General features: G+C 35.6%; 2 protein-coding genes across 2 annotated transcripts; both read right to left on the reverse strand.

Moving 5' to 3' along the window:
• Positions 1-359: 359 nt before the first annotated feature.
• On the reverse strand, positions 360-4,601 carry LOC148125365 (beta-1,3-galactosyltransferase 5-like). Its single transcript, XM_087937795.1, has 3 exons — positions 4,518-4,601; positions 4,282-4,328; positions 360-3,879 (listed from the first exon to the last, which is right to left on the reverse strand). The coding sequence occupies exon 3, from the start codon at positions 3,877-3,879 to the stop codon at positions 2,923-2,925; it is 957 nt and encodes a 318-aa protein (XP_087793921.1). The 5' UTR covers positions 4,282-4,328; positions 4,518-4,601; the 3' UTR covers positions 360-2,922.
• Positions 4,602-5,545: 944 nt separating this feature from the next.
• On the reverse strand, positions 5,546-12,313 carry LOC113454449 (beta-1,3-galactosyltransferase 5-like). The gene is made up of 4 exons (XM_087937794.1): positions 12,223-12,313; positions 11,461-11,589; positions 11,225-11,271; positions 5,546-8,101 (listed from the first exon to the last, which is right to left on the reverse strand). Exon 4 carries the CDS (start codon positions 8,099-8,101, stop codon positions 7,145-7,147), a length of 957 nt encoding a protein of 318 aa, XP_087793920.1. The 5' UTR covers positions 11,225-11,271; positions 11,461-11,589; positions 12,223-12,313; the 3' UTR covers positions 5,546-7,144.
• Positions 12,314-12,757: the final 444 nt, after the last annotated feature.

Below are 12,757 nucleotides of genomic sequence, written 5' to 3' on the forward strand. Positions count from 1 at the left end.
TTAATGTATGAATTATAAAGATGTCATTTCGGTCATTTATATCCCACTGAAAAAAATATATTTTTTCTTGAAACACACTAAAATGGAGATTTTGTAGTAAAGCATAATTCCTTTTTTTTTAATTGAACAAATCTGGAAAATTAAATTAAATTGGGGTAACTGCTGTTATTCTTTGCCCTAGGAATCACATTTAGAACCCAGGTACATCATTAGAGGTTTTATTTTCAAGAATTTTATAGTGAGGCTGTGAATGATGAAAAATACATAGGTTGGATATGGGAAAAAAATGCAAAATGCAAATATGCAACTAAATGCTCAAGGAAAATATAAGCAGCTCAAAACAATACAATGCAATATCCAAGAATAGAAAAATCATTTTATTTAACATAATACTTTACAACTACATTTTCTATGTTTACATGTACGTTTCTTATAAACAATGTAATATAAGCTTCTGATATGAATATTTGGAAATGATATTTTATGTGTATAAAATATCCTTTCTACTCAAATTGTTTGTTAGTTTACTTTAGATGTCCAAAATATGCACGGCTAGTCAAAAGTAAGTGATACAGTTACTTATTTTTGAACTCTCTTTTTCATGAATTCTTATAAATATGCCTGCAACTATACATGGTCAAGAATAGGATTAAACCTTTAAAAATATATAGCTTCTTAAAATATTGATTACACTTTCCCCCAAAATAGAGACTTTGGATTTTAATTCATGTAAATAAGCATTGACTCTGAATGGCACCAGCTTTGCTGAACATTTCAGGTTAAATCAGCTTGAAAGCCAATGTTGAAACATGTTAATATAGCAACCACTTACATGTTTGAGAATGTTAAGGACAGATATTTTCCTAATTCACATAAACTTCCTTCTTTGTTCGTAATTGGACTTGCCTATTTTAAAAAATATTTTGTATATTGGGTTTTTCGCAAATATCTGCACATCTAATTCTATCCAAGGGCCAACTTGGAAGTAAGTTTGGTGGAAATTACAAGAATTTAATTTTCAGCCGTTTTGTTTTGTTTTAATAAAATAAATGTTACACAACTAATTGGATGAAAATTGAAAATATATTCAAAATTTGCTAGTTAAAAATGCAATTATTTAGCATCTTATTGGAGTCAACAGAATCATTTGTGCAACGATTGAAGAACTTTACATCTAAATTCTAAACGCACTGTTTCAAATGACGGGGACATTTTAAAAAAAATTACTCTTCTTTGCTTTTGCACCTATTTCTATATATTTTCATTTATATATTCAAAAGTTTCATATAACCATCCAATGAATTCTGGATGACTTATAATAACAACAGCAATAGTAGATTAGATTAGATTAACAGAGTTGGAAGGGATCTTGTAGGCCATCTAGTCCAACCCCCATCCACCCAAACAGGAGACCCTACACCATTTCTGACAAATGGCAGTCCAATCTCTTATTGAAAGCCTCCAGCAATGAAGCTCCCACAACTTCCAAAAGCAAGCTGTTCCATTTGTTGATTGTTCTCACTGTCAGAAAATTTCTCCTTATTTCTAGGTTGAATCTCTCCTTGATCAGTTTCCATCCATTATTCCTTATCTGGCCTTCAGGTGCCTTGGAAAATAGCTTGACCCCTTCCTCTCTGTGGCAGCCCATCAAATATTGGAACACTGCTATCATGTCTCCCCTGGTCCTTCTCTTCATTAGACTAGCCATGCCCAGTTCTTGTAGCCATTCTTCATGTGTTTTAGTCTCCAGTCCCCTAATCGTCCTGGTTGCTCTTCTCTGCATTTTTTTAGAGTCTCAACATTTTTTTTATAGTGTGGTGACCAAAATCAGATGTAGTATTCTAGGTGTGATCTTACTAAGGCTTTATAGGGTGGTATTAGTACCTCATTTGATCTTGATTGTATCCCTCTGTTAATGCAAATTTTGGCTGCCACCACACCCTGCTGGCTCATATAGTAATAAAAACTATATTACCTCCAATATTGGAACCATTTTTCCCATCCTCCAGAGAAGTCTGATATGTGACAGGTGGAGAAAGGCCGGCTGCAGGAAAAAGAAGTATCTCCTCCTTCCTGGTTCTGCTTAATAGAAACTTTAATCACTGGAAAACCTTGGATTTCACCCTTGACTTAGAATGATTATCCAGTAAATGTTCAAATATTATTTATATCAAATAAATACAGATAGTCCTCAACTTATGACCACAACTGAGCCCTAAATTTCCATTGCTGAGACATTTGTTAAGTGAATTTTGCCCCATTTCACAACTTTGCTTGTGAGAAGGTCGCAAAAGACGACATGACCCCAGGACACCGCAACTGTCATAAATATGAGTCAGTTGCCAAGCGCCTGAATTTTGATCACATGACTATGGGGATGCTGCAATGGTTGTGTGAAAAAGGTCATAAGTCACTTTCTCAGTACTGCTGAAATTGGAACGGTCACTAAATAAACTGTTGTAAGTCGAGGACTACCTGTATAAAATAACAACAAATGCAGTTAACATACAATAGTAAATGGGAACTTTACACAATCCTGGATTTGTGTTAATACATCAGCCTTACCAGGTAGACTAAACAGGAAACATGACCAGATCAACTAATTCTACTTTATTGTTAGATTTGTGATTGGTCTGTAAAATAATGTAGCCCAAACCCTTTTAGCTAAATCAATGTTTCCCAACTTTAAAATGGTGGGCTTCAGTTCCCAGAAATCCCCAGCCAGCATAGCCATTGCTAAGCATTCTAGAAATTAAAATCTAAACATTCTACCTGTGCAGAGACTGGGAAACATAAGGCTAAATAACTATGAAATATCTAAGAAAAAAAATGAGCATTTCAGATGTTTGTCTGTTGCTGGCCTAGTTGAAGATAATTTTGATGCATTTCTTCACCAAAATCTGCCCTAACTTTAGGAGGATTTCAGCCATCAGGGCATTTTTCATCCATGGATCTCTCCAGTGCATTCCAAAAGATCATCAGCTCATGAGGTTTCACAAAATGGCTGGCCACAATTTTCCTAAAGCGACAAGGTGAAAATTCAAGCCTTTCAGGGAAGAAAGTTTGCTTGGAATGGAGGTTTTCCAGTTTGATATCAAGTTCAGCAAGGCACAAGCCTATGAATACATCCTCCAGCTTAATAAAAGGAATATTGTCAGAAATTCTATACACCAGACTAGCAACATCTGTTGAGAAAACATAGCTAGTCCCTGAACAAAAAGGAGGGTATATGTTTCTTGGGTATTCAAGTTTACTCACATACCATTTACTGGATATTTTCCGTATTGGATGCTCATTTTGTTTCAAAAAGCCAGTGAAGAATCTGGTATTCTGGATTTTTTTTTGAAGGAGTTCAGTCAGATAGTAGGTATTTACAAACACATCTGAGTCTACTTTCATTACAAAGCTAGACTCTGAGCAGAATTTGTGAATCCATTCAATGCCCATCATAGTTTTTAATGTTAAATTATAATAGGTATCTATAAAATTCTTCTGGATGATGTCTCCATATTTCAAACTCTCGTTAATCACAGCAACCTGTTCTTCAGGATTCAAAGTAGTTCCCAAAAGAAAATGGGTTACAATAAATTTATTTGCTATTAATTTTTTTTTGCCCCAGGTCTCACGGATTATTACACGAACTTTTAAATCAGTAGGAGAGGAAGTTACTAGAATGACCAGAAATGGAGGGTTCTGGCTACAGTCTGAATGAGGTACCAACAAAAAATGTCCACTGCCTTGTTTTAAAAACATGTCCTCAGTTTTGGTCCTACAGAAGTTGCATACTCCAACTGAAGTCCACTTGATCAAAAAACACAACCCAGCAAAGACTAGTATGGTTGTCCAAAAAGGTATTTGTCTGAGTCTTTTGGAAGCCATCTAGGGAAAAAAGAAATAAGGGCTACATGGAAAAGATGAATTCCTTGCATTGATATAAAAGAAAGATGAGCAAAGCTGATGCTGAGCTACAATTCTGTATATAATCAGACAGTAACCAACATCGTAGGATGTTGAGAACTATATGCTTAGGAACATTTGGACACTCAGGTTCTCATCCCTGCATTAGGTATTTCAATTAATACAAATGTGTATCCTTTTTATCTGAACCAAGTGTTTTCCCTGCAGATTTGGTGTAGAACAAATTGAGGACTGATTTTGGCAAATAAGGAGCAATAAGCAAGGGATTTACACAAAAGCAAATTGGAGGAAAACCCTATGAAGAAAAAAGTGCTGCATAAGCAAAAGAAATAAAAAATGCTGCATTATGTAAAACCCCAGTACCTTTCAGACAAAGTACTTCCTCCGGAATTCTTACTTCTTCAACATGCCTATGGAAAAATAATAAAAGTTCTCAAACACAAGAAGCAGATACGTTGTTTGAATATGCAGACCTTGAATATCAATTTTATTTTTTTTAATTCTATTTCTCATCAATATGGCCAAGAGAAAAATTAAAAGGTATCACCTCAGAGATACAGCTTATAGTTTTTAGTCGCACAGTAATTTTAGAATATTACCATTTCATATATCCAGCACTCGTATATCTGGCAGATCCAAAAGCATCCTGGCTATTAGAAAATAAAGCTATACATTGGCAGTGGCTTTCTTTTCAGTGTTGAGTATAAGTCTTGTCAAAATGTATACACCTAAGGATGAGTAAAAGAAAAGGTCGTCCTCAATATTGTAAACTAGATGTAAAATTCTAACTACATTTACAGGGCTTTTGTTTGTTTCTTATAATTTTTGCCATAGTCTCCAAAAGTTCTAGTATTTTTTACCATAAACCTAAATATAGAGAGAACAAGGATTCATATTAAAAACATACGGGCTGCAAACTCCACCTGCATTTTATAGAATACCCTTCTTCTGTGCCAATGGAAGAGGAAAGGTTCTGTGTTTCCTAAAGCAGACTAAAGCTCCACCAGGAGGGAATTCCAAAGAATGAAAAACTTCAACTCCAAGGACCTGCCAAATGACAGTTTGCAGAAATGAGACCTGGGGATATGAGGGTTGGCTGAAAAGCAATGCCTCCAATGTTATAAATTACCAACAAATGGCAAATGGCAATTACCAACAAATGTCACTTAAATTGGGTTAAATCTTTCTCTACCTTGTTCTCTTTTACTATAACACAGGCAGCCCTTTAGTTTAATTATAGTTCAGTCTTACTGCGTGCTCTGGCCTGTAACCTGTCAGAGTCTGCAGCACATCCGACCAGCACACAAGTAAATAATTCTGCAGGATGCATCTACGTAAGTAACTTCTTTTATATACAATACCACACAGCAGAAGCCAGGAACAAAATCAAGAAGCAATATTCACAGAAGCAAGTCATTACAAGAGTAGAGAGATACAGAAGCAAAGATTTACAGAGGCAAAGATCCAAGGACAAACCAACTCTTTTATACAGTTCGGCAAGTCTATGCCACACCCAGACTCCAAACTGTTTCTTATGGCCCCATAGAAACAAATACTATGTTTCAGTTTCCACACAGTCCCCATTGGCTGACCTGTTACCATGTCTATTCAAACATTCCCCATGCAACTTTTGGCTGCCACCGCACCCTGCTGGCTCATGTAGTAATAAAAACATTATCAGACTTGAAACCAAAAAGCTGATAGCTCAACCCACATTCTCCTTATATCCAATAATACAGTCCCCAGGTTTCAACCTCATCCTACCCCAATCCTTAGCGGAAGAATGGATCATTCTTCTCTTCTTATCTCCCAACAGCTCCTTTGGTTACCTTCCACTATTGGAACCCTTTTTCCCATCCTCCAGAGAAGTCTGATATGTGACAGGTGGAGAAAGGCCGGCTGCAGGAAAAAGAAATATCTTCTCCTTCCTGATTCTGCTTAATAGAAACTTTCATCACTGGAAAACCTTGACTTTCACCCTTGACTTAGAATGATTATCCAGTAAATGTTCAAATATTATTTATATCAAATAAATACAGATAGTCCTCAACTTATGACCACAACTGAGCCCCAAATTTCCATTGCTGAGACATTTGTTAAGTGAATTTTGCCCCATTTCACAACCTTTCTTGCCATAGTTGTTACATGAATCACTCCAGTTCTTAAGTTAATGACACGGTTATTAAGTGACTCTGGCTTTCCCAATGACTTTGCTTGCGAGAAGGTCGCAAAAGACGATTACATGACCCCAGGACACTGCAACTGTCGTAAATATGAGTCAGTTGCCAAGCGCCTGAATTTTGATCACATGACTATGGGGATGCTGCAATGGTTGTGTGAAAAAGGTCATAAGTCACTTTTTCAGTGCTGCTGAAATTGGAACGGTCACTAAATAAACTGTTGTAAGTCGAGGACTTCCTGTATAAAATAACAACAAATGCAGTTAACATACAGCAGTACATGGGAACTTTACACTATCCTGGATTTGTGTTAATACGTCAGCCTTACCAGGTAGACTAAACAGGAAACACAACCAGATCAACTAATTCTACTTTATTGTTAGATTACACTAACAGAATCTGGAAAATACAGTTGTCCTTCCACATGCTTTACCCCATAGAAATTAGGGAGGGTCTCTTCCGAGCCTCTTACCCCATCTTACCGCTGCAGATTACAATGTCTCTTATCTAACCATTCTCTTAGGCAGCATCTCTTTGCCCTTTCTCCCAGGACCTTTCCCACAAAAAGTCATTAGTAACAGGGGTGGAAAATGTTGATAAAAACAACAAAATGTTGATAAATTCAAAAGGATAATGTTATTAGAGGAAATGAGATTTTCAATTTGCAACCTTAAAGGAAAATATTATGCAATTTATTTAGGGAGTAAACCAATTAAATATAAGACTTGCTTCTTAACCAACAAACAGAGGATTGGTGTGTAAAATAATGTAGTCCAAACCCTTTTAGCTAAATCAATGTTTCCCAACTTTAAAATGGTGGGCTTCAGTTCCCAGAAATCCCCAGCCAGCAAAGCCATTGCTAAGCATTCTAGAAATTAAAATCTAAACATTCTACCTGTGCAGAGACTGGGAAACATAAGGCTAAATAACTATGAAATATCTAAGAAAAAAAAATGAGCATTTCAGATGTTTGTCTGTTGCTGGCCTAGTTGAAGATAATTTTGATGCATTTCTTCACCAAAATCTGCCCCAACTTTAGGAGGATTTCAGCCATCAGGGCATTTTTCATCCATGGATCTCTCCAGTGCATTCCAAAAGATCATCAGCTCATGAGGTTTCACAAAATGGCTGGCCACAATTTTCCTAAAGCGACAAGGTGAAAATTCAAGCCTTTCAGGGAAGAAAGTTTGCTTGGAATGGAGGTTTTCCAGTTTGATATCAAGTTCAGCAAGGCACAAGCCTATGAATACATCCTCCAGCTTAATAAAAGGAATATTGTCAGAAATTCTATACACCAGACTAGCAACATCTGTTGAGAAAACATAGCTAGTCCCTGAACAAAAAGGAGGGTATATGTTTCTTGGGTATTCAAGTTTACTCACATACCATTTACTGGATATTTTCCGTATTGGATGCTCATTTTGTTTCAAAAAGCCAGTGAAGAATCTGGTATTCTGGATTTTTTTTTGAAGGAGTTCAGTCAGATAGTAGGTATTTACAAACACATCTGAGTCTGCTTTCATTACAAAGCTAGACTCTGAGCAGAATTTGTGAATCCATTCAATGCCCATCATAGTTTTTAATGTTAAATTATAATAGGTATCTATAAAATTCTTCTGGATGATGTCTCCATATTTCAAACTCTCGTTAATCACAGCAACCTGTTCTTCAAGATTCAAGGTAGTTCCCAAAAGAAAATGGGTTACAATAAATTTATTTGCTATTAATTTTTTTTTGCCCCAGGTCTCACGGATTATTACACGAACTTTTAAATCAGTAGGAGAGGAAGTTACTAGAATGACCAGAAATGGAGGGTTCTGGCTACAGTCTGAATGAGGTACCAACAAAAAATGTCCACTGCCTTGTTTTAAAAACATGTCCTCAGTTTTGGTCCTACAGAAGTTGCATACTCCAACTGAAGTCCACTTGATCAAAAAACACAACCCAGCAAAGACTAGTATGGTTGTCCAAAAAAGTATTTGTCTGAGTCTTTTGGAAGCCATCTAGGGAAAAAAGAAATAAGGGCTACATGGAAAAGATGAATTCCTTGCATTGATATAAAAGAAAGATGAGCACAGCGGAACTTCCGGTTGCAAGGCTTCGGCGGCGGCAGGAATCCGTGATTCTGCGGGTCCCTGCTGCCCTCGCTGCTGAACTACCCCCGATCCAATTGGATTTGGGGGTTGCCGCTACCCCGGAGAGGTAGTTGAAGGATAGAGGAGACCCGGGCAGGGGTCTGGGGACATCGCAACCCCTTTCCCCAGCTGGCTAGACTCCTTTTTCCTGAGGCGGTGGAGCGGCTGTCAGTAATGGCAGCCACAAAGAGATCTTCACCCGGACAAGATTTGTGCAGGAGGAAGAATTAGAAAGAGCAAGTTTTTTGGCTGAGCTGGGACATTAAGATACATTTAAATACCCTGGAAATCTGAGTCTTTGATTGATACATTTGTTTCCAAAAGAGGCTATCAAAGTGGCGGATCAAAGTGCTGAAGGGAAAATTCACTCCCCTTCCTTACGGAGATAGCAAACGTACATTGAAAAACCTGCTTCTTTACAGAAGGTAAAAATAAGCTCTTTGTTATAAGTGGGAAGGGAGAGGACTAAAAAATCTTTAAGAATTTGTTGGAGGAGACGCCTTGAAGATTACAAGACCAGAAATTAACTGTAATAAGGCTTTAAAATATATTTTGGGACTTTGCTCCAGGAGGAGAAAGTGCAAAGAGAAGAGGAAATATTTTGTGTCTGTTTGGATTGCTTGATAACTTTGGAATGCTTGGAAATTACTTTAAGATTAAAAACATTTGGGTTGTTCTTAAAAGAAGAAGAAGAAGAAGAAAAAGCTTTATAATGGCACTATCTGTGGATGAATTAAACATGGAATATGAAAAATTAAAGGAAGGAGAACAAGAAGGCAAGGATTCTTTGGGAGCTGTCTTCCACTTTTTAGAAATGGCGATTTCTACTTATCAGCAACTACATGGGGAAGAAGGAGAAGGAGAAGGAGGAGGAGAAGGAGAAGGAGAGGAAGAAGCCATCTTTAATGGACAAAAAAGTTCAACTAAGAAAGAAAATAGGAAGAGGGGAAGGAAAATTTAGAATTTAAGATTTAACAAAACAACCAAGAAAGAGAAAAATAAGGTGAAAAAAAGGTACAATGTTAGAAAGCAACAAAAAAGAGAAATACAACAGAGAGGGGAAGTTAAAAAGACGGAGGTTAGGAGAGTGGGGGCAAAAAGGCCAGACAGGAGAAGAAAGGGAGGGGAAAAGGGAAAAAAAGTCACAAAGGCTTGAAACAAGATGCCAAAAAGCAGATCTTTTTCAGAGATAAAGGGTAAAGCATAATTAAAGAAAGATTCTGCAAGAGTACATAAGATAGTATTGTAGTATTTGCATTTGAAATAGTGTATTGGGATATTATAAGATTTAATAAAATATTAAAATGTTTAATAATGATAGATTTCAATATTCAATAAAATATTAAAGAGAATGTGTAAAATGATTAACGTTTAGTTACAGTTTAATTTGTTATTGTCTTAATGTTATTATAAATTTACTATTTCATTTTCTTATTTTAAAATAATGTATTAAGCAGAATTAGAATTAGAATGGAAATTATATATTTAACTATATTATAAATTTATTATTCTTTTATTTTAAAATGCAACATGTAGAATGTACTAAGCAGAATCAGAATGGAAATTATGTATTATTTTAAGTGTAAATTTAGGGGAAAGATAGAAAGGCGTCACACTTTAAAAGTGATTACAGGGGAAATTTTCTGTTAAAGAGAAGAGATAAATAGATAATTGGAAAAGAACGGACAAAAGATACAAGTATAATGATTTTAAAATAAGATGAAATGAACAAAATATAATTAAGAGAGTGAAAAGAAGGGAGAAGTTATATAGAAAATATAGAATGGTAAATAAGATAAGAATGGTATATAAGGTGAGCATGAATTTGATTTAGGTCTGTAAAAAAAGATGTAACCTGGGGCTAAGCCACTTTCCAAAAAGAAGTTTTATGTTTTGTGTTTTGGTTAGCTATGTTTGATTGAGAATTAATAAAACCTTGGAGGAATAAAACTAAAGGGAGAAACAATGAGAAATTTGGAAAAGATATGTACAAATGATAATTTGGAATTATGTTGTATAAAAGAATGTCTTATTTGTTTTGTCAAAATCTACAAGTAGCCTTCAGAAAGGAGGTTTTATGTTTCTATGTCTTGTTTTATGTTTTGTATTTTGTGTGTTTATGTTTGATTGAGAATTAATAAAACCTTGATAGAAAGAAATATAATTGAATAAAAGTGAAGGGAGAAACAATGAGAAACTTGGAAAAGATATATATCTGTTTAAATGGAAATGTGATAATTTGGAACTATGCTGTACAAAATAATGCTTTATTTGCTTTGTTAAAACCTATAAGCAGCTTTTAGAAAGGAGGTTTTATGTTTCTATGTCTTATGTTTTGTTTGTCAGAAGTTTTATGTTTTATGTTTTGTATTTTGTGTGTTTATATTTGATTGAGAATTAATAAAACCTGGATAGAAAGAAATATAATTGAATAAAAGTGAAGGGAGAAATAATGAGAAATTTGGAAAAGATATATATGTGCTTAAATGGAAATGTGATAATGTGGAACTATGCTGTATAAAATAATGTTTTATTTGCCTTGTTAAAACCTATAAGTAACTTTTAGAAAGGAGGTTTTATGATTTTATGTCTTATGTTTTGTTTGTCTTTAAAAAATTAATAAAATTTGTGTTTTTTTTTAAAAAGAAAGAAAGATGAGGAAAGTTGATGCTGAGCTACAATTCTGTATATAATCAGACAGTAACCAACATCGTAGGATGTTGAGAACTATATGCTTAGGAACATTTGGACACTCAGGTTCTCATCCCTGCATTAGGTCTTTCAATTAATACAAATGTGTATCCTTTTTATCTGAACCAAGTGTTTTCCCTGCAGATTTGGTGTAGAACAAATTGAGGACTGATTTTGGCAAATAAGGAGCAATAAGCAAGGGATTTACACAAAAGCAAATTGGAGGAAAACCCTATGAAGAAAAAAGTGCTGCATAAGCAAAAGAAATAAAAAATGCTGCATTATGTAAAACCCCAGTACCTTTCAGACAAAGTACTTCCTCCGGAATTCTTACTTCTTCAACATGCCTATGGAAAAATAATAAAAGTTCTCAAACACAAGAAGCAGATACGTTGTTTGAATATGCAGACCTTGAATATCAATTTTATTTTTTTTAATTCTATTTCTCATCAATATGGCCAAGAGAAAAATTAAAAGGTATCACTTCAGAGATATAGCTTATAGTTTTTAGTCACACAGTAATTTTAGAATATTACCATTTCATATATCCAGCACTCGTATATCTGGCAGATCCAAAAGCATCCTGGCTATTAGAAAATAAAGCTATACATTGGCAGTGGCTTTCTTTTCAGTGTTGAGTATAAGTCTTGTCAAAATGTATACACCTAAGGATGAGTAAAAGAAAAGGTCGTCCTCAATATTGTAAACTAGATGTAAAATTCTAACTACATTTACAGGGCTTTTGTTTGTTTCTTATAATTTTTGCCATAGTCTCCAAAAGTTCTAGTATTTTTTACCATAAACCTAAATATAGAGAGAACAAGGATTCATATTAAAAACATACGGGCTGCAAACTCCACCTGCATTTTATAAAATACCCTTCTTCTGTGCCAATGGAAGAGGAAAGGTTCTGTGTTTCCTAAAGCAGACTAAAGCTCCACCAGGAGGGAATTCCAAAGAATGAAAAACTTCAACTCCAAGGACCTGCCAAATGACAGTTTGCAGAAATGAGACCTGGGGATATGAGGGTTGGGTGAAAAGCAATGCCTCCAATGTTATAAATTACCAACAAATGGCAAATGGCAATTACCAACAAATGTCACTTAAATTGGGTTAAATCTTTCTCTGCCTTGTTCTCTTTTACTATAACACAGGCAGCCCTTTAGTTTAATTATAGTTCAGTGTTACTGCGTGCTCTGGCCTGTAACCTGTCAGAGTCTGCAGCACACCCGACCAGCACACAAGTAAATAATTCTGCAGGATGCATCTACGTAAGTAACTTCTTTTATATACAATACCACACAGCAGAAGCCAGGAACAAAATCAAGAACACAGAAGCAATATTCACAGAAGCAAGTCATTACAGAGTAGAGAGATACAGAAACAAAGATTTACAGAGGCAAAGATCCAAGGACAAACCAACTCTTTTATACAGTTCGGCAAGTCTATGCCACACCCAGACTCCAAACTGTTTCTTATGGCCCCATAGAAACAAATACTATGTTTCAGTTTCCAAACAGTCCCCATTGGCTGACCTGTTACCATGTCTATTCAAATGTTCCCCATTGGGTGACTTGTTATCATGTCTATTCCAGCTCATAATTATTTATATACTAACTCTCTCCCCACCAGCTGAATTTTGCGATGCACTCTGGGACCTTTTGCGAGGAGACTTGCGCGTGGGCAAGTCACTCTGGTGCCGTGAGGCGTGTGCATGTATGAGTCTTTTCTCAAAAAATGTAGTGATCCTGGCAAGGAAGGAAGACAGTCCCTTATATGGAACCATGCTGAGATGGGAAATGGGTGACTGGGTAAGGGAGTAGTGTTCTATAG

This window comes from Pseudonaja textilis, chromosome 7 (genome assembly GCF_049901715.1).
Source record: "Pseudonaja textilis isolate UNSWEBS1 chromosome 7, rPseTex1.2, whole genome shotgun sequence".
NCBI classification, from domain to species: domain Eukaryota; kingdom Metazoa; phylum Chordata; class Lepidosauria; order Squamata; family Elapidae; genus Pseudonaja; species Pseudonaja textilis.